The 22,168-nt window shown below is 41.9% G+C and overlaps 2 protein-coding genes across 2 annotated transcripts in view; one reads left to right on the top strand and one right to left on the bottom strand.

The window, feature by feature from the left end:
* The window catches only part of C7H10orf71 (chromosome 7 C10orf71 homolog), a 79,199-nt gene extending 75,958 nt beyond the window's left edge, over positions 1 to 3,241 (bottom strand). The window contains exon 1 of the mRNA XM_077784627.1: positions 3,210 to 3,241. The gene's annotated coding sequence lies outside the window, so the exon portion shown is untranslated. The remainder of the gene's footprint in view (positions 1 to 3,209) is intronic.
* Positions 3,242 to 4,493: 1,252 nt separating this feature from the next.
* VSTM4 (V-set and transmembrane domain containing 4) overlaps positions 4,494 to 22,168 on the top strand; it is a 29,982-nt gene continuing 12,307 nt past the window's right edge. The window contains exons 1-5 of the mRNA XM_021539241.3: positions 4,494 to 4,638; positions 10,264 to 10,662; positions 14,265 to 14,333; positions 15,141 to 15,248; positions 17,725 to 17,758. Coding sequence (XP_021394916.1) covers positions 4,584 to 4,638; positions 10,264 to 10,662; positions 14,265 to 14,333; positions 15,141 to 15,248; positions 17,725 to 17,758 — 665 coding nt within the window. The 5' untranslated portion in view covers positions 4,494 to 4,583. The remainder of the gene's footprint in view (positions 4,639 to 10,263; positions 10,663 to 14,264; positions 14,334 to 15,140; positions 15,249 to 17,724; positions 17,759 to 22,168) is intronic.

Here is a 22,168-nt window from a genome sequence, read left to right as displayed (position 1 = left end):
TCTTGCAAAACACCCACAGGTCTCATTTTTTCTCAGGATTAGCAGTGCCCTGAAAATTGGAATGATCAAACTTGAAGCAAAAGCTAAGAAAAACATACTAAATCCCCTGTGTTTTTGTGCAGTCCCAAACATAATAATAAAAATAATAACAGATGCAAGTTTCCTGTACCAAAACAAAATGTGCTCTTATTTGAAGAAAGAGAAAATGAAAACTACATTATAGCATCAATAGTAAGAATTTCACTTCTCCATAAAAGTGGCTGCACAACAGCCACAAAACCTCAGATCCTACCCAGATATATCAGTATCATTCATTCATAATCCCGAAAGAAAAAAGGAAAAGAGAATGGAAGAAGGACACTTTACACAGGGGGAAAGGAAATCTGCAGTTAACAAAATCACCCCATTTTAGATATTTTTCAATCACTCAGAAATAAATGGCCACAAGAAAAATATGATTAAAGCCCCAAACACTGTGTAAACATTGCATGATGTTCACAGACATAAAAAGCATGATTCTTACAATTTGGAAGCTCTTACATAGTGCTTTTTTCTGTTCACAAGGAACTGGGTTCACAAAACTGTATTTTCCACATGCTGGTCCACCAAATAGCCATAGAAAAATACCATGGGCAAAACCATGTTGCTCATAAGTTCTGGATTGCTACAGTTCAAAGGTAACTTGGCCCATTAAAGGAATAGGAAAGTTTGGATACAGATCCAAACACCCTCCATGCGTGGCAACATTGTATTGGTTTTTTATTTTACCCATCTTTAATCACTGAACATTCATTTTTAATTAGGATTCCTTGGGCAATGGGAGCTACCAGCTGCTGGATTCTGAAAGAGACCTGGCCATAACCACGTCTCTGAAGGTAGGTTCCAGACAGGCAGAGAGCATCTTTGCATGCTGCCTACATGAGGTGATAAGCTGTAGTTGCCCTGAAAGATGATGGCCAGGTGAAAGATGAAAAGTTCAGAGAGACAGTTTATTGCTGCAGGTGGGGAGCAATCTCCCATACATCACTCAGAACAAGCATAGCTCTCCTTAACAGCACATCAGGTGTGAAAGCTGGCAGCTGAACACAAGGTGGGAGCTGCAGCCCTGAGAAAACCTTTTTTCCATGCTAGAACTCAGCCAAAGCAGCCCAGTGTGAGTTGCAGTGGATACCACTGTGTCCCCCTGCCACACTGCAACACTACTGTTAGGGCAAGGCACGATCCTGCTCGCAGGAATCCTGCAGCATGTTCTGGAGACAGATGTGGGATTGCAAGTAAGACCTTTTAAAGAAAGAAGGCAGGTCAAGAACAGCTAGAGAGGAAGGACAGGACAGCAAAAGCCAAGAGGCTGTGGTTACCTCTCGTGACAGATGTGACTTTGCAGAGAGGCAAAGGGGATTTACACAGCAGGTCTCACCCGAGTGACTAAAGCTGATATTTCAATAACACTGCCCCAGGGAGAGAGGGGCTCCAGGCTCTGCAAACAGTCAGTCTGCGCTGTGTCAGCTGCACTGGAGTGCTGATTAGGCACTTTTCTCCTCAGAGCAGGCCCATTCAGCAGGAAACGAGGCCACATACGTGCTGCCAGAGCTGAGAAAGCCATATCCTGCGGGTCAGAGGCTCCACTCGTGTGCGTCAGCACACTTCCAGAGCAGCAGAGGTGCACTGTCTTACAGAGAGCTGTGCACCCAGCCTGGGGGAGAAAAAGGGAATTGTACTGCATATTCATTTGGCCTTTGGGATTTGTGGTACATGGGTAAACTGTGATGGCATCAGGTAAGAGACATAAAAAACCTTGAAAAAACTTTTTACAAAAGCAGAAACATTTCAGCAGCAACAAATGGGTGGAAGAGATGTAAGATTTTAACAGTAAAGAAATTCAAATCATACAACTGCCACCTTTCCTGGTTGCCTCAGTTCCAATAGCAAACCCTTCCAACAGAGACAAAGGAAGGTTGCATCTCACCCACCTGCAGCCCAGAGGTGAGAACCAATTTGTAAAAAGTCATCCAACAAATCAACATCAAACCTGGGAAGATGGGAGGTCAGAAGTTTATGTTTGTCCACATCTCACTAGACCGAATAGTGCTGTCTGCCACATGAGTATATCCTAAGGGATTGGCACAATGTAGATTTCCTCAGGTGTGTTAGGTGCTGGGTTACCTGATGAGTGCTGCTGGCAATACTATTTAGAGATAGCAAGAGAGAGACGTGTACATAGATCTATGAATCCTGTTCTAGCTGTGCAAAGAAAAGCTCTCCCTTAGCAAAAAACCTAAAAGGGCAGCATCACCTGAGCTAATTTATGCTATGACAAGTAAAAAAGACTTTCAGTCTAGACCACTTTCAAAAGTACCTTTGGAACTTTAGAATAAATATCCCTTTAAGAGTAAGAATCACTTTTTATGTTGAAGAACTTTCAAGATGGAGCTATAAGAGCAATTTTACACAAAATTCTACATAAATTCTACACAAAAGAGAACCCACAACACAGAGGGAACTGTCAAAAGTACAGAGATCACGTGCTCAAAACAGAAAGAGTATGCTTTCAGTAAACTGTCAGACTTTCAGAAGTCCAGATGTGCCTTTGACTCCTCCTCTGTCTTCTATTATAAGCAAATACATTATAAAGCCTTCTCCCCAGTTAAATAATTTAGTTCTGCCCCAAAACTTGTTAGGTTTCTCAATGCAATTGAAGGAACTGGTGGTGCAAACAGGAATGGAGATTGTTGACAAACAACAAAAATTGATACCGATCCTTGCAGGGCATCTTTCAGCTCTGTAGGGCCCAACCACTCACCTGAGACCTTAGGCAGTCCTTATTGATGTCTTTACACCAGTATTTTGTACACACCATTAAAAGATTAGTAGGCTGAAGTAATTTATCAGAGACATGAAGAGAGGCTTGAACAAGCCTAGTAGAACTATATGAGAAGGCTTAAGATGTCCATCCAACCTAATATCTTCTCTCAAGCAATGACAAGGAGTAGATGTTTTGGAAGGATATGCAAAACCAGTCATCCCTGATTTCCTCTCTATTAGCAGTCTAAGGACATCCTGAAATGGAGTTTCCATCAGGATCATCAAGCTATATAACTGCTGGTAGAATGTTTCTGGTGAATTTGTCAATTTGTTTTTGAATTAGCTTATTGATAGGATTTCCCTTTTGCTGTTAAAAGAGTAGATTTGAATCTACAAATTTTAATTACCTCCCCAGGCAGTATAAATTATAAAAACTGCTTCTGCTTCCTCAAGTCTGATGATTGCTCTGTGCATAATCCAGACCTGTCACTCTCTTGTCAGAAGTGTTTGCTGTATGGACACCAAAGTCTCTCCCTAGAGGAAACAAATTACAAGATTTTAAAGGCAGTTTTCAGTCTCATAAGGATCAGATTTAGCACACGCTAAATTATCTGTGATGTTTAAGAGCAGACATGTATTATCCTGTCTAAGTGATTACTAGGAGAGGGGTGGAGTAGCTAAATTCATACTAATTGCCCTATGCAGGGAAGCAGGAATGCCAATGTGTTTGTATCATCCACACTTCATGCAACCTGAATATATAACCCATCATACTTGCTGGCAGAAGTATTAAATCCATATCTGGGGAGATTTGTAGGCTTTCAAGAGATAAACACTTCAAAAGGAGCACAGGAAAAAGGCAGGAATGGACTGCAAGGTGCCAACTTCCCTTGTTCGTTCTGGCCTAGCACTGTAGTACCATTTGTGAAAACAAGAACATTAATCTTAGGGTGATGCACCTTAAGCTAATGTATCAATTAATCAAGGATGGTTTTAGATTGATTGTCAATGGTCTGTAGGTGCTGTCACAGCAGAGGGCAAACACCAGAGCACAGAATGCCATGTCCTGGCACAGGTGTCCTAAATGCCTACAGCGTTCATCCCCATGCATGCTGTTGGGCTACTCCTGCCTGCTACACTTCCTTGTCCCCAGGCTGCCACCACCTGAACCCACGGAATGGGAGATAATGTTAACTAGAACTACCAGGGAGCAGTGGTCCTGTTCCAGCTATGGGAATGGGATGAGTGGAATGGGCATGAGGGCTTGTAAAATTGCCAACACATCCAGGAAACCTGAGAGGATGCCTAATACAGCCTTCCCCATGCCAGCAATCTAACCCACAGCCTCCAGCTGCCTCATCTGCTCCAACAGCGGCGTTCTGTGCTCAGGGAGGAGGGAGTTTCTCATTTTCCCTCGACACAGATCCGTGTCCTTTGGGCAAGGGGTGTGGGTGTGCAGAGAGCATCGCGGAGGCTAGAGATGCCTGTCTAGCCCTAATGCCGCCCTACAGGCATGGTGTGCACAGAAACGACAGGGAAAGGGGGCGAGAAAAAGAGAGTTGAATGGGGACAGGACGCTGGGAAGCGCAAAGGAGTAGGGAGGGAAGGAAGAAAGCGGGAATAAAAAAAAAAAAAAAAGGAAAAAAAGGAGGAGAAAGGGGAGGAGATGAAAAGCAAGGGGAGAAGGGAGGACCGGGTGGGGAGGAGGCGAGAGGCCGGGGAAGAGAGCAGGGAGGCAGCTCGGCAGAGGGGGACGGGACGGACCCGGCGCCCCGCGGGCCATGCGCCTCCTGGCTACGGCGCTGGCCGCCCTGCTGGCCGCGGCCTCGGCCCCAGGTAAGCGCCCGGCGGGCCCCGAGCCCGGCCCTCGGCCCTCGGCCCGGCGGGACCCCGGCCCGGGCCGCCCCCGCCCGGCGCCGCGGAGCTCCCGGGTCCCGCGGCGGGCCGGAGCCCCCGGGGCTCCCGGGGCTCCCGGGGCTCCCGGGGCTCCCGGGGCTCCCGGGGCTCCCGGCCGCGGAGCCCCCGCCCGCCCCTGCCCCTCTCCCTGCCCCGCTGTCTGCCCCGCTGCTTGCCCCGCTCCCTGCCCCGCTGCTTGCCCCTCTCCCTGCCCCTCTCCCTGCCCCGCTCCCTGCCCCTCTCCCTGCCCCGCTCCCTGCCCCTCTCCCTGCCCCGCTGTCTGCCCCGCTCCCTGCCCCGCTCCCTGCCCCTCTCCCTGCCCCGCTCCCTGCCCCGCTCCCTGCCCCTCTCCCTGCCCCGCTCCCTGCCCCGCTCCCTGCCCCTCTCCCTGCCCCTCTCCCTGCCCCGCTCCCTGCCCCGCTCCCTGCCCCGCTCCCTGCCCCTCTCCCTGCCCCGCTCCCTGCCCCGCTGCCTGTCCCGCTGTCTGCCCCTCTCCCTGCCCCTCTCCCTGCCCCGCTGCCTGCCCCTCTCCCTGCCCCGCTCCCTGCCGCTTCCCCGGGCGCCCGGCAGCAGCGCTTCTTCGCAGCGATCGGATCCCCTTCAGAAAAGAAAGCCCTCTCCATGCGAGTTCATGGAAGTGGGTCTCGGCTGTCTTCTGTGCCAGGCAAAGCCGAAGCGAAGGGAGATTCGGCGTTGTTCTTTCCACAGGTGCCCCGATCCCGTTGGCATCAGGTGGAAATGGGACCTGTAGGTCACTTGTAAAAAGCGTCCTCTCTTTAAGACCCTTTATGCCTCTGAAAACAAAGGTATATTGTATTGGACAGCATTGTGTGTCCTGAAGCTGCAGAACAGACACAGAGTCTGGATCTGAACTTCCAGGTGCGGTGAGCTTAGAGGGGTGGGGAAGCCTCGCTCATTCGAGGCTTCAGTTTGAACTCCAGTGCAGAAAGGCATGAGATGGTGGAGGCAGAGGTTTGGTTCAAGTCCATCTTTAGTCAGTGCAGAGGCTTTCTCTGAGGGGGAGCTTCTGACTTGTGGAACTTGATGACAGATCTGTTCAACTGTAAATGGCTGGTTGTTTTTTGGTGCTCTTGCTAGCCAGCTCCTAATTATTTTCATTTAAACAAAGAGTTTTGCTTCTTCTTGGGTCATCTGCTCTTTTTAATTGTAAGGAAATCAAACGAAAGTGGGCTTTGACAGTAGCATAGCTTCACTGAACAAACTACAACACAGATAAAAGCCACCCCATATGCTTCCGGTCATGCAAAGCTGAGATGAGAAGGTAACCACCTCCAGTCCCCCAGCTGTCAGTCCTTGCAGCACTCGAGGCTGTGTTGTAGATTCTGCAATCATCTCCATGGAGGAAGAAAGAGGTCTGTATATAGCACTAAACCTGGACTGGGAGCAGCTGTGCGCAGGACCAGTTCCACTCCTGTCTCAGCTGAAGTAACTGGGGCTCTCCCACAAAACCACAGCCATGCTGAAACTGCTCACCACATGTAAGGACCAGCGGCCACTCTAAGTCCTCTGGCACTGTTCCAGCACAGACAGAGGGGAGAGGCCCTGGCATAAACAAGTTTCTGGGTGCTAGAAGTATACTTTGGTACTCCTGACAGTGCTGTTAAAGTGTTTTGCTATGTAATATGGCAGATGGCAAAGTCCAAATCTAACTAATTCTTGGACTTTGCTGGTGTAAGCAGAAGTAGACTATTTTCAAAGTGGGATTTTTGAAAACAGAGCTTAGGCAGCAGTCACCTTTCCTGAGTCCCCACAGGCTACTGAGGCATGCTGGTGGAACATACCAGAGAAGCAAGCAGCTAAAATGTTGGGATGGGAGCAACTGAACAAGCTCATTGCAAAAAGGAGAGAAGTTTGATGGTTAAGCACACTGCAAAGAAATCACCAAGTCTCTCTCTCTCTCCTCCCCCCATTCTGTAAATAATTTCCCTTTCCAAGCAGAAACAAGACTGAAACTCTTGTTGAGCTCCACCTGAACACCTTGTTGAGCTCAGGTGAGCTCCACCTGAACAGCTGCATTGTACTGTACTGGGAAGGCAGAAGAAGATAAACAGTGATTCCTCACTTGAAACAGTGATCTGAAGTATAGAAATTCAGTGCTATGTTGGCACACAAGTCTGCTCTTAAGTTGTGAAGTTTCCTGCTCTTGGCAGGAAGCCCATTACAAGGGCCAACCTCATGTTGGGGTTGACCAGTGCCTGCTAAAGACAGGAGGAACATGTCCACTAGTGTCTGAGGGCCTTGAATGAGGGTTTTGCTTTCCACATAGGAGGTAAATAAACTCTTTCCTTCAAAATCCACTGTTCCTCCTCTAATGGCAATAGTAGGATAAAGTCAAATGGATATTGTTTTTCTGCTTTATATAAAAGTATCACCTGACCCTGTTCAACATGTGCTGATACCATGATGAAAGCAGCATGAGATTTCCAAAACTCTCCCCAGTGCTGCACTTGTGCAGCAGCACCAATGGGAGCCAGAGAAGGAAGATAAGGAGATAGGTTCCCGCTGATCAGAAACATGAAGGAGGCAAAATTTGGTATGTCCCTATAAAAAGGCATGTCCCCAAAGGAAAAGTAGAAGCATTAGGTATAAAATACCAATGTTTGTATGAGTGTAAACAGCTAGAAAGGGATCAGAATCTTCATGTACAATGCTGCTTTATCTTCTCACAGAGGCAACCATCATCACCATATCTGACTTCCTCTGCATTTTCTCTTGGGTACTTCTTGGCACTATGTTCTGCCTAGTTTGGAATTAAGCAATGTTTTTTTTTTATTTTTGCCTTTTATTTGGGGACTCTGTTTCACAATTGCTCCTAGCCAGCTTTTTCAAAAACGAAATTCACATGTCAGTTAAATGACATAATTGTTTTTCTTTACAGTTCTCATGACATGTTCATAATTTCAGTAGAAAAAAGGTCTGTGTTTCTCATTTTTCCAAACCATAATTTTATAAATGATTTATTAAACATTTCTAGACAAAGTACATTTGAGGACACAAAAAAGTGTTGAAAATCTCAGAGATATTCCTTATTCACTAAGCAGCACAGACTTAAAATTTAATCTTATTTTCCTAGCAGAGACAGCCAGTTACTGGCTTCGCTTCTGCTGGTAAAGCACCAAGGCTGGTAAGTCCAGACAGTAATAACTGAAATTTCATGTGTGGATACCTTTTGGTGGGATTCAGCCTTAAGTTTAAATTTCAACATCCTGTTCTACTTTTATGCTTTCTACAATCCAAAATAACCTCTTATTTTGGCATTCACATGAATTGCAGACACAAACATAATGCACAAATAATTTTACCAATAACCTCATCCATGATTAGCTGTAGTATCTTCAAAAATTAAAAAAAAAAAAACAAAACCAAACTGTTCTTTATATAAAATATTTTCTCCTTCAAAACAAAAAAAATAATGTCTACTTGGAATAAACATGCCATTCAGTAGAGGCTTTGATGGAAATGGCACAAAATAATGATCATACTATTAATTTTCAGAATTCTTCTCAAACAGTTGCAATGCAACTTCTTTAATTTAGTGGATTTACTGAAGTAAGGTGATACAATTCACTGCTTCATTTCACTGCTTCACTGGGACTATAAAACCAGCGTCTTTGTCTCCAGAACTCCTTCAGAAATAGAATGGAAATACTTTACTTACTCATTTTGAAGATAAATATATGTTTGTCTTTCAGGAGCTGATGTCAGACAATAGCCTCTGCCAAAACACTCATCCCCTAAAATGTTCCTTGCTGATGTGCTAGAAAAGTGTCCAGAAATGAAAAAATCATCCTCCCAGAGTTGCAATTCTCATTAGTATTTGAGTACAATACAGTATTCACATAGCAGGAAGTTCACAGTTTAGAGGACATTTCATGCTTTGCAGATTGCATTGCAGGGAGTGCTTGCTCACTGCTGGAATGTGGTTCTCTGTCTAGTGGATGCCCTCACACAGGTGGGTTACACATCACAAGTCATTTAGGGAGCACATTGCCACAGTACAGCATTGGTCAGAAATAGATCACTCTCTGATATGACTAATCAGGACTTTCTTAATGTGCATTTGGAAGGAAATAAAATGAGTGTTGATTCCCATGCCTCAGAAAATCAGTCCAGTGTAAGTCAGTTAGGTCAGGAAAAGGAAATCTTCCTCTAGGAAAGAGCTCTGGACACTTTTTTCAGCCTTCACCTATACTGGCTATTATTAGAAGTAAAGCAAGAGAGACAAAGAACTGGTGTAAGTGATGGTTTAGGATGAAGAACATTTTAGAAAAGAATCATAAATGAATGGAACAATGGAATAACAATTTATCCCAGTATGATCTCATGCCATATTTTGCCATGCAAATACTGTCAGATGAACTTGAATTTGTAGAAAAACTAGTCTGAATTTAACCCAGGTTTGAGATGACCATTTGATTATGACAAGGACAACATTACTTAAAAGAGAGGACATGAGGAACTGTAGACTATAGAGAATTTAGTGGTCTTGCAGTGATAATCTAGGGAACAGTATGATGTAAGGTCTGCACAAATGATGTCTAAAAGAAGTAGACAGAAGCATGCACATTGAAATGCCGACTTTATCAAATAAACATAAGAAGAGGACAGCAGGTAGGAAAAATTGAGGATGGGGTAACAGAAGTGGAGCAGAAGTTAGTACAGCAAAATCACATACTTGGGGATTAGTAAGAATTTCTTTGATATGCTGGTGACTGAACTGCAAATGACGAAGAAGGGAAAAAAAACAATTATGCTATTTATTTGTCACCTGACATAAAATCACATATGAAAAAGGACAAGATAATTCTGGGATATACCTTGCCTGGTATATCAGTCAAATCTGAGAAGTACTCGAGTATTCCACAGGACAATGGAGAATTTTTTTCCAGACACTGCCTGTAACTGCAGTCAATTGCATTAAAAAAAAAAATTAATTACAATCAACCCCAAAATTTAAACTACAACCAATGCAGAGAAGGGCTGTTAGGGTGAATAGGGAAGACACTACTTTACTAGAGGAGACTAACAGAGCTTGTCTTCTTTAGCTCAACAAAGCAAAGGCTGAGGCCAGATAATTGCTCTGTATATGGAGTCAGGAAGTAAGCTCTAGAGAAGAAAATGCTATTTTAAGCTTAAAGCTGGCACAGGAACAAATGAGCATAAACTGGTTATTGAAAGCATTTAGCCTGGAAGTCCTAAGAAAGATGCAAGCTGTCAGAAGAGCTGGTCATGAAACAGTTTCCAAAACTGTAAAAGACCGATAAAAGTTTACGTGAAGTTGGTCCTGTGACAAGGTCTCCATGTCATCTCTAGGTTATTGATTAGTGACAGAAAAAATGCTGGGGCAGACTCACAGGAGGAGGGCCTCACCCCATCCTTAACATTCACAGAGAGGCAGATGATGTCAGGTTCTACAAGGTCATTCAATTACTGCACACTAAAGAGATGCTGTCAGTTTACCTGCTCTGGGCTTGCATGCTGGGACAGATTATGGCACTGTTGTGCCAGTATGGAGGATTCTCACCAGTTTTTCTTTCCTTACAGATGTTTGTGAGGCTTTAAATGTGACAGTCTCTCCTGGACCAACAGTGCAATACTCTGAGGGGGATAATGCTACCCTTTACTGCCACGTTTCTCAAAAGAGAAAGACAGACAATTTGCTGGCTGTGCGGTGGGTCTTTGCTGCATCACCAACCCAGGAGCATCTGATGATCAAAATGACAAAGTTTGGGTCTGTCCAGTATTATGGAAATTATACTCATCATTTTCACAAGCAAAGACTTCATCTTCTTAAAGAGAAACGTGGAACTATGTACAAATTTCTTATTTTAAGCCTCCAGCAAACAGATCAAGGACATTATATATGCAAAGTGCAGGAAATTGGCAAACACAGAAATAAGTGGACAGCATGGTCAAATGGTACAGCAGCTACTGAAATAAGAGGTGAGAGATTACTGATTTCAAGTCCATAATTTCTTCTTGTCCTGTGATCCCCATTTTTTCTTGTAAATTCACCCATAAGACATTTGAATTTAGATTATTTTTGAATGTAATCTGTGGATAGGAGAAGAAAACCTAATAGTCAACTTACGTTTTGCCTCTCTCTTAGTGTTTCCCTTGGTCCTAGTTCTAGTCTAGCACCAGTTGATAAGTAGCACTTTTACTATCACTTCAGTGCTATTGTTTATACCACTTGCAGTCAGAAAGCAGAGCTAGAAGAGCAATGGCCAGCCTGCTGGTGTTGAACTCTGGATAAAATGCCCAGCAACAAGTTGAACCAAGTTGAAGACAAGCTATCTCTTTGGGATGTATGAGCTCAATTCTTAAGCCACCACTCTCAGAGATGGGTGAAGTTGGATTTCGAGAACAGATTCCTTTGAAAAGGTGGTTTTGCTCAGCAGCTGTGCCATCAGTGCTAGCTGGCAAATTACCCCCTCTGCTTGTGTCTCTATGAAAAGAAAAGTTGGTTTCTCACAGGGACAACTTTAAAGATAAGGCCAGAAAGCAGTGTTGAGTGTTTTCTCATTCACTGAATGATGTAAGCTCCTAAATGCCTGTAGTAGAAATATATGGATTTATCAGGAGTTCTTGGAGATGGAATGGCATGTTCCAAGTAAGAAAAAGAAGAAGAAGAAAAAGCAGAAGAAAAAGCAATATAAAATATTGTCACCCCACCTGTCATACTCCTCCTCACAAAGACACACTCCACATCTTTCATAGCTTCTTGGAATATTGCTAATTATAACACTGAAACCTCTCATTACTTTTCAGAGCTAAACTATGGAGTTCAGATCAATGAAATTACTGAAAAAAAGGAAATCCATAATTGTTCAGTCCAGTCCTTACATAATATTTTCCCCCAGATTTCTAGTATGAGTCATGAATATATAATCAGAATAGGGATTTGCGATCTCATTATTTCATCATTTTCACACTGTGCTCAGCTGTATTGCCGCTCTCCACTTCAAGTGACCCAAAGCAGAGCAGGAAACCTGAGACAAGGGAGGAAGGCTGGCCAGCCTGCAGAAAGGTTTTGACACCCTGTGGGGATATGAGGCAAACACCGCAAACACCCTGGCCCCTTAAAAGCCTATTTATTCTAACTCTAAATCTAGATTAAAGATACCAAAAGATATCTGAAATACTGTATATCTTTAAATGTCATAGCAACTGTTTTACCACTTAAAGCCTCTTGACTGGAAACAAAGGACCGACCACCTTTGCTAGCATTTGGCTAATGCACCCTGAGTGTACAGTACTTGCTGTGCTTAAGAGGGAAGGTAACGCTTTTCCAAGTACTGATAAAGTTTCCAGTTTTCCCAAAAGTAACACTTGGGCTTTTCAAGGAAATTTTATTCCAAATGCATTTTGTGTTTTATATTATGATCAGTTACACTTTTTATTGCAAAGGGATTTACTTATATTGCAGTTAGACCCAGGATGCAACAAAAGGAGCAATACAAATTGCCTGAAGCATTTGGATACTTAAGTTATACTGCTGGTGCTTTTTCAAATAAGGTAGCAGTGTTCCACCGCATCACAATTGCTGTGGTGCCTAACATTTTGTTCCAGTAATGTGTCTGCAGTTATGCCCAAATTCAAAATAGCATCTTTATACTAAAGAACCAGACAAATTTCTTAAAACTTTGCACATCAAGCAGAGGCAGAAATAGAACAGTCCCTTTAAAAAAAAAAAAATATTCACACAGAAAGAGGAGGTTGCTCTGCAAGATGCAGATTTCCAGGGGGAAAAGGATAATTCTGCTTCTTCAAAATGTAACTTGCTCTTGAATCAAGTTGACAGCTGGATCTGTAGTATCTACTGCTATTCATTTAAATTCAGATTTTGTTATTTTCCAGCAAGTTTGCTTGTGCAAACTTGCATAGGCCATTAATAAGTTGCAAACACATTTTGTCGCAACACATAGATTTGTACAAATATACATATTGGACTTACAGAAAAACAATTGAGTTACAGGCTACAATTCCTTACCATATAATGATGACATTTAAATTTTAATTACATATCTGGCTTCTACTTTAGGGGAAAAATGCATTTTTTGGAAAAGAAGCCTTGGAGATGGAGTTGTTACAGTTTTGTGTTCCTGCGCTCATGTCAACTACAGCAACTGTAGTGTTTTCAGAAGGTCCACCAGAAATTTGAACTGTTGCAGTTTGTCCCTTTCAGTGTTGTGAATACAAGACATTGGAAAGCATTTATAAGAAGGATATTGTTAGTAAATATTTTTAGTAAAACCAAGAAAAATCCATGTGCCAGTGTTGCCAAGAAGTGCCTCCTAATCCAGCCACACAATGTCTATGATAAGGTCAACTTTTTCTCCTTCCCCCATATTCTCATTAAAGGCTTCTCTTCCTGGGCTTGTGTCATCAATGTCAGCCTAAAACCAAGTTAATTATAGTTGAGAATACACAAAAACCAAGTTTATCAGGAAAAAAAAAAATCAGAAAAATGGTTCTTCTACTCCCTTCCTATCAGAAAACTCAAAGTAATCAGTATCTTTCTCAGAACAGTATTCAGCACCCCAAAACCATCACTTACAATCAGGCAATCCCTCATGATACTGCACATCTCTTAGGAAGAGCAATATATGTTCTAAATGATGTAGTAGTCCAAGAGAAGAGACTACTTGTGGAAGGACAAACATAGAAAATTAGGCAGTCCATGTATAATCCTATTGGCATGGACAACAAAAACAAGTAGATGATCACAACAATCTGTCTTGTTGGGAAGCTTATTTACCAGAATTTACCATAGAAGAAAGTCTGACTTCTTAGTTACATGTGGCATTTTCTAACAGTAAAAATGTTGCAAGATGCAGGAATGCAAGTTTATTTTTTTCTCAAAATGAACAAAAGCCCTTTTCTCTGGGAAGTTATCCTGAAATACTTGCCAAAAATCTACACATGTGATGCTTTCATGTAAAAATGAGTAATTTGTTAAAATATTCAGGATGAGCTTCCCATCAAAACTGAAGAGATTTCATCAATCCTGAAAGTTGTATATCCGTTGATCTAACCCCACCCTTCACATCCCTGCAGGGCACTCAGTAATGAATTCCTTTGCCAGTAAGATACTTGTTCTCTAGTGATTTGCCACATGAAGCTCTTTTGGAGGTTCAGACCTCACTGGCAATCTAGAGGACATTATCAGACTCCCATTTCATTGCAGTGATTGCTAGAGAAAGAAAAGTCATGGAATTGGCCTAAGTGATGTCATAAAAAATATCAGCATACATAATCTGGTGGAGGAGAGCAGAGAGGGTTTTGAGCAACATTTCAGCAGTCAGAGCATTTGGATTCTGGTTCTAGGCTGTACAGCTGTTATGATATTGGCAGTCATCCAGCCTTCTGAAACAGAGAGGAAAATTCTGTGACAATTCTGAACTGTTTCATCAAAAGACAATTAGACAAAGCAAGATCTTGGGACACTGAAGTCTAAGGCAGAATACATTTACTTCAAGAGGTTCAAACTTCTTTGTCACACATTTTTCAGTTTTTGTCATATCTTGTTTGGTTTTTTTCAGTGATTTTGACAAAATCTTCTGATCTTCCAACTTTCAAGAAAAATCATGAAGCTTGGAAGTTTTTTGAAGGTAAAGATACATCTAACTGCTACTGTGTTTATACATGATGTTAGTTTAGTCCAATGGACAGGACAACTAAAGTGTCCTAAATCAGGACCAACTTTGCTAGTTCCTGTGCAAACCCAGCCTTGCCTGAGAAATCGTCCCACAAGATACAAGAAGTGCTGGACAAAAGAGACTAGAAGAGTCCAGCTTCAGTTTCTTGTATATTTGTTATGGGCAATGGGAAAATAACCACTGGAAATATGTTACAAGACCTGAATTAAAGCCATGAGGAGAGACTAAGGCTGTAGTTTGCAAAAGAAAAAAATAATCTTACAAAAATTTCAAGCCAGTGCTGCCAGCAGAAGAAGCAATTGCAGAATTTCTTCCTTCTTCCCCAGCCACTCAGCACTCTCCCCACTGCCACTTTTCTTGTTTTAGTGCTTGTTTTTTCCTTTTGTAACCAAAAAAAAAAAAAAAAAAAAAAAAAAAAAGTATAGCTGTTTGAGCTGGGAAATAACTCAGCTGAAGTCCTTTTGGGTTTTGAGTTGTTGCTCAAAAATCCCCAAACCCCAAACCAGTCCTTTGTTTGCTTCTGAAAGTCACAACTCTGAAGTGCAGTTACGCCTATTTGCATTTATGCAGACTTCAACCAAATTTCAAACTAAGCAGAATACTATAGGAAAGTTTCAAGAGGGTTAAACTACTTCTGAACTGTTACCCTAAATCTATTGGACCAGAGTCTGTTTACATCTTGTAGGTGTAACTTTTTCCTGTCCCATCATCATGAAGCATCAGCTGCAGCACTGACCATTATCTGTGCTTGGGTTTCAGATCTGTACGTGTATGCAGTGTTTGTGTGCTCCATAGGAATCGTCAGTGTCCTCCTTTTCACACTTGTCATTCTCTGTCAGTCCCTTCTGAACAAGAGGAGATCCACAGGTGAGTGAAATACCACTCTTGATGACTGCAAAGTCCTTGCCAGAAAGGGGAACAGAGGGAGAGGAGTGCAGAGAAAGCAGGAAAAATAAACATTTCCTTGGCTTGATTGTAATTTTAAATAAAATTGGTAGGAAGAGGAAATTTCTGCCAGTCAAATTAGAACATAGGCATTTTCTTCCCTTTAAATAGCGAGGAAATAAAACTAAATTTGCTTTGGACTTTTCAAAAATCTTCTACCTTTGCACAAACATAAATTGAAAGTAGTTGGAACTTCTTTTAGAGGAGACCAAGTGCCAAACCATTGAGTTGCATTCTGACCAGAAGCTAAAATTTTGCATGAGCCATGTTTCTCTAAATGTGTAGAGGGGTTTCAAAGCAATCTTAACTCTGTTCTATTTTATTCTCCTTTCTTGAGTAGCTGTCTATATTGTTGGGAATTTGAGGGCTTTTATTAGCACTATCTCGCAGTATTTTATGAAACTAAAGCATCATTTCAACTTTCAAATCTGTCTTTCCATAATAATATTTCAAGATCAAGGGTTACTGTGTCATTCTTGGCCTCAGAGAGGGTTTCTCAAAGAAGCTGCATCAAAGCAGTGTTATTGTAAACAGAAGTGCTATTTCAGATCTGTGGAGTAACCAGTGCAGGCTCTACTTTCATCTCAGTTTAAAAGTGGTTTATTTGGAGACCGCACACAAGCTACAAGGATGAGATACCAGCACACTTAGCAGCCACCATGTCAGAGGAGAGTGTGAGGACCACCTCTGAACAGAAACTTTCAGGAGGAGTCTGGTTAGTGAGTTGCTGTTAATGACAGGAGAGAATAATGAATTTGCTGCCTCTGCAGCCTACAGAGATCCCACGAAGGAGTGAGTGACTCAGATACACAAGTGAGGACATGTAAGCCAGAAATAGATGTATAGAGAAGCCCTTGCCTGACCACAAACACATTTCAGACTGTGGCTCCATCTTCCTGGTTGTGCACTTAGCAGAGCAACTCTGATTCTAACTGAACCCAACAACTCTGCTTGCCAAGAGGAAGGAGCAAGATCGATGTTATTTTTCTTACCCTGTTAAGTGATGACAAAGGTTTTGTGCTAAGGGAGTACTCACACTTAAGTATGTTGGTCATGGTGAGTCACCCTGAAGCCACAAGCGCTAGACTGATATATCTCAGTTTTTCTTTAGCAGACATTGGGTTAGAATTTGCTTGGTTTTGTCAATCTACTACTGTGAGCATACAAGCAACTTGAAGGAAAGGTCTTTTTACATTGAACCAACAGCAGCTAAATATTAATATACAATATAGAACAAGGATTTACAAAAGAGAAAAAGCAGGTTCTTATGAGATGCTGAAACCTTTCTTTGCTACCCAAATATCTGAATATTTGCATGCTCAAAAATGTGTCAGCGTTGTACATGAGCATTCCCTTAGTCCTGAAGGATTGGGCTACTGTCCTCCTATACATTTTAAAAAGGCCAGACAAGTAGATGGAAGCATTGCCTTGACTGGCCTAAACCTTGTCCTGTGTTAGTCCCAGCTCCTGGTGCTCTCAGCACCCATTTCCTTAGGACCAAAATTCACCTCCTGGGAGCTGTATAGCTAAGTCCAAATAAGAAAACTTTCCTATAGTTAGGGGCAGAGTCATGTGAGTGCCCTGGTGTCTGCTTTTCATGGTCCTTTAAAGAACAGAGAATGGGAAGGGAGGGGCATGTCTGTGTTGCATTCAACTTCACATCATGACCCAGGGATGCACTTTCTCATCCTTCTGAGATATAAATTGGCAGTAGGTTGACCAGGAGAGCCAGAGTCTGTCCTTTAAGAGAGGCATAGAAGCCAGAAAGCCACAAAAGAGCATTTTAATAACACTGGCTCCTAAAAGGCTGCAGTGGGGGCAGCTGCCCTTGCTCAGCACTACTGACTCAAAGGAATATGAAGAAGGATTTACGCAGCTCACACACACAGCTGTCAGAGACAGGATGGTGGCTGGACTGGACCTCTGATCTAATCCCAGAAGGGATCTCTTTATGCCTGTGGCCACAGTCTGACTTACATTAGGAATAGCCATGCCTCCTGTGGGTGAACAGTTTATTTCAGGCTTCTGGAAATAAATACAGGCACCACAAGGGAAATAAAAGTCTTCAAAGTAAAATTACTGGCCTGCTGCGCTTTTCCTTAGCAAGCTGTCTTTTGGCTGGGCTGACCACTGGAATGTGTGTTGCCCAGCATTTCCACAGCAGATTTTTGGTGTTGTTTCATACATTCCCCTCTCCCAAGACTAGCTATGTCTTCAAGTCTGACTGCATTTTAAAGCACAATACAATGTATGGTGACTATCATCTGCTCTCCCAGTGTAACAGCCTGGCAACTCCACCCTCTCAGCAACACAGGTCTGTCTGCAGTGCTCATTTGAAATTCATAAACTATGCTGGTATGAAGCCACATTTTCTTTCTTTTTTTCTTTTCTTTAACAGTGAAGCATTACCTGGTGAAATGCCCCCAGAACAGGTAGGGTATTACACATCTCTTTGTTCTGTACCAAGGTACCAGCTCTGGATTTGTTTTGCTATGTGTGCTATTTGTTTTGCTCTATGTGAAAAATAGGAGTAATGTTTTCAAAATGCTTATGGGAACATTAAGATTCGCAGATCCCTGGCTCCTGAATGTGCCTGTTGTGCATGAAAAGGGAGAATCTACCTGGGAGAATCTAGCTGTAGGTCCTGCAGGTGTTCCAGTGACAAACCTCTCCTTGATGTTCTGAATTGCTTTCTGAAGAAGCCTGCTTTCAATCTGTGTGGGTTTCCAGGGTTCCCCAACACCTCATGGGATGGTAAAGACTTAAACTGTCCATGCACATAGACCAAATCACAATGTGACCCAGGGGCTCCCACACACAGGGACAGAGTGGACTTCAGATTTTCAAGGCTCACAGTCTGTTCCCAGCTGAAGACTCCAAGTGATGGGAAGAATTCTTCTGCTTCTGCAGTGTTAATCACTGTCCCTTTAAATACTATCAGCTGCCAAAAGTTTTTTATGGTGTGGCTATAAAACTGATTCCCATTGTATGATTTTCCTAATATGTATATTGGACTGGAACTGCAGTAAAAATATATGACAAATATTTTACAAACAAAAAAGATGAAAGAGGAATGCCTCATAACAGCACAGCTGTTTCCCAGTTTTCAGTGACAGAAACCATGTGTTTTTAGCCTTTCAGTTTAAATATGTGACACCTCTTGGTGTCACATATTGTTTCTCAAAGTCTCTTTAAACACTATGGGATTCAATGCCAAGTACAGCACACTCTAGATCCTCCAACAGTGTGATTTTTATGCATTCTCATGGGATTATCATTGTATTCAATCTAACTGGCACTCAAAAGTGAAATCAAAACAAAGCAGCACAGGGTTCAGGACAGGCCAGTACAAACCAAAACTTTCACGTTATTTATGGACAGATCTTTGTTCTGTGACCTTGACCAGCCATTGCACCACCCAAAAATTTAGAGACAGCTCAGCAGTTTTCATTTTTCCTGCATGTTTTCACTTTCCCCCTTCTTTAGTAACTACTGGGACAAAGTTGGAATTACAAAAAACAAACCAACAAAAAAGAATGGGGAAGGGGAGGAAATCAAAGTATATTGGTAAGGAATATAAAAAGAGAAGAAAAATGAGATCCAACTGAAAAAATGGAGCATGTTAGATAAGAATTTATTCAACAAATTCTGGCTCTCTGGGAATAGATGATGTAGCAGTGATACTGCTGCAAACACTGAACTTAGAGAGCAAACAAGCCAAGGTGATTTCTTCACCGTAAAACAGATCCTCTAGAAGTGAAAGAAATGCATGACTCTATATGGATAAAAACATGGTTTCATGTATTTCAGTGTGACAAGTTATGCTAATGAAATCCTCGATCACACAAATGCATGTCTAAAGTGCATTGACTTTGGGGCTTTAAAATTAAATACCTATGAATGTGTTACCAGCATCATAATTATGTTTCACACTTGGTACCATTTGTTTTCCATCCTCTGCTCAAAATACAAACCATCACTTCCTTCAAACTCATTGCTCTTCACCTGTAAATTCCTTGTCTTGGAACTTAATTCGACACACTTAGACCCAAAACCTACTGTCTAAATATCCATTAGGACAAACTGATTAACTAATTTGCATGAGGTCCTTGTCATTTAAAATTACTACTGTGCAAAATTCAGCCTTGATTAGAGAAGCTCAACTCCAGCTCCCTTAGTGATATTTCAAACAAAGAATAGACTCCACTTTCAAAATTACATTAATAGTCTGGTGTCTAAGAAATGTCTGTATTCCCACTGCAGTAATATGTAACCATCTTAAAATATTTTTTGTCTTGACATGAGAATGATGTTTTTGCTTTTAATTGGAATCTAAAGCACAACGGGCAAAGTGATTTGCCCCAGGTCTCACAAAATGACTGTGGTAGAAAAGAAAATTAAATCCAGATTTCTGGAGTATAACAAAGCAAATGTTTAGGTTTTGGTTTGCTACTTGACCAATAACAAATTAAGGAAAAAAAAATGAGTTGACCAAAATCCATTTCTTTACCACATTTTAAAAATAACTACCTAAATAAAATAGTACAGTTATTTTTAGTTTCCCAAACCACCTAATTCCATTTTCTGGTATTTTCTTTAAATGGCCTTCTTCATATTATTTTCCTTGTTATTGGATCATTTTGCCAGTTTTCAGATCCAGAAACCCCCAGGAGGTGAAGCTTTGAAAGCAGGAACATTTTTTTCGGTCTTTTATATTTGTGTTGGCCTGAACTCTCTAGTCCTTCAGTTACTGCTCTTCTGGAGATAAGTAATTGGAGGTAAATAAAGTGTTTGCCTCAGAAAGCTGTCCATCTTGACACCTTGGTTCCACAGTGCCAGTCTCACATTACAGGAGCACATTCTGCCACACAGAACCAGAAACAAGAATCGAGATATCCCTGACACCTTTTCACACAGCTCTCCTATCTGAAAAATATCCGAGTAACTCCCAGTTCACTCAGGTGCATTTTTTGTTACCCCCTGCAGACCTTTGACAAGAGAAAACAGCTGACTTAGATGGCAATGGGAAGTTCCACATCCTAGACTCTAATAAGGATAGCAAAGTCAAGATTCAGTAGGTGTTGGAACAGCCGTGACCTTCAGGGCAACTGCTGCCCCATTCTATGATTATTACACATCTTCCACAGGTTACTTCCCCAAACACCTATGTTAATCTTACACTCTAAACACTCATTAGATCCTTCAAAAAATGTACCACATGACACCATTGAAATAGAAGCCCAGCGGCTGAAGAAGGAGCTGGAGATAAAAAACTAACTTTCCTTTTAGACATAGAACATGAAAGCTCACAAAGAGGCAGTGTTTCAGGTCCAAGGAGTCTTTTCTGAGCCTCCTTGTTTGGTTTGAGGAACTCAGCTCTGAGACAGCAAGTATAGTTATTGTATCTCCCAGAATTAGTTAACCCTGTGTGACCCTGGCATTTAAAAGAAGTCTGCAAGTCTCAAATACAATTCTTTGTAGCTTCACTTTTCCTGGAAAAGCAGGAACAATAACTAATGCAATGAATTGACATCGAGATTTTTCATATACTGTGCTTAAGAAGTTATGTCATAACGACAGCATCCTTAAGCTACACATCTGCCTTAATGACCTTGGATTATTAAAACCAAAAACATTTAAAAAAATCATTCTTGTCTCCTTTTTGGTAGTCTTTTTTCTAGGTAGTTTCCTGTCTGTACAAAGAAACCAGGCATAACAATTTCATTTTCTGCTGGTTTTAAACCATTTAATCTTGATTTTGGTATAGAAACAAATGGTTGTTGTGGGATAGGTTCATAGTAGAGCAGGCAGACTTAGGAATTGTTTCAATCCAGCCCTCATTTGTAATTTATTTGTACATTGTGAACATATTTTATTTTTTAAACACTTCTTAGAAAGTTTGGCAGCAAACCTATGTTTTTGACTGAGTACATGAAACAGAAGTCAGGAAAACCAACAATCCAGAGTCCTTTTGCAATCCATACAAATGTAAATCCAGAGTGATTTTACCAGTGGTAGTGACATTCATTTGAATTTACAACTGCATAAAATGGTAATGTCTGTAATTTTGTTGTTCTTGTGTGGGCAATAGCTGAGATATCTTAACTTTCATTAAGTCTTTTGCCCAGTCTGAATATTTTATTATATTAATATAAAGAGTGTGTTTCTTTATGCAAAAGAATCTGGAGAGGAACAGTAGCTTGGGACAAATGATTTAAAATTCAGTGGAATAAGTGGTGTCAGTGTTATGACTATGGAGACCCTGGTTGTATTCCATGGCTTGGTGGACTCACAGCACAGAAGAGAAAGGTCCCCACAACCACACTGCCCTAACCTGCTACAGTGAGCCCAGGGGCAGATGCAGCTGAGCAGCCGCTGCTTACCAAGTGACCTCCATCACTGCAGTCATCATAACTGAATGGTTTACACTGTCCCCACACCCCAGCTGTAAGTGAAGGTTCCTTCCATCACCACTGAAGCCAGTACAATGTTATTCCCCTTCAGCTGCAAGCAGGGAGCCCCTGCAGAGTCAGTTACCACAGCTCAGTGACCCCAGTGACAGCCACTGCAACCTGGCTGCATATTTGAGCCCTGAATATTCAAAGCAGGGCTTTTGATCTCAGCCTTTGGGAGGTGATAAAGATAAAAATCCAGTGGATAGGGGTCTGTTTACAGTATAATTTGGATTCTTCCCTGATAGCTAAGAGCACCTTTTCAGCACAGATGTACTGGGGAATGCCTGAGTTAGAGAGTGGAGCACAGCTTCTTGTTTCATTTTCCCTGGGCACACTGGCCCTCTTGAAGAAGCCAGATTTTGCAGATGTGGGTTTTTGAGCTGCTTG

The sequence above is a fragment of the Lonchura striata genome, chromosome 7 (genome assembly GCF_046129695.1).
Source record: "Lonchura striata isolate bLonStr1 chromosome 7, bLonStr1.mat, whole genome shotgun sequence".
Classification (NCBI taxonomy): Eukaryota; Metazoa; Chordata; class Aves; order Passeriformes; family Estrildidae; genus Lonchura; species Lonchura striata.
The sequence above is the reverse complement of the archived record's forward strand: the minus strand, read 5'-3'. Positions and strand labels throughout refer to the sequence as shown.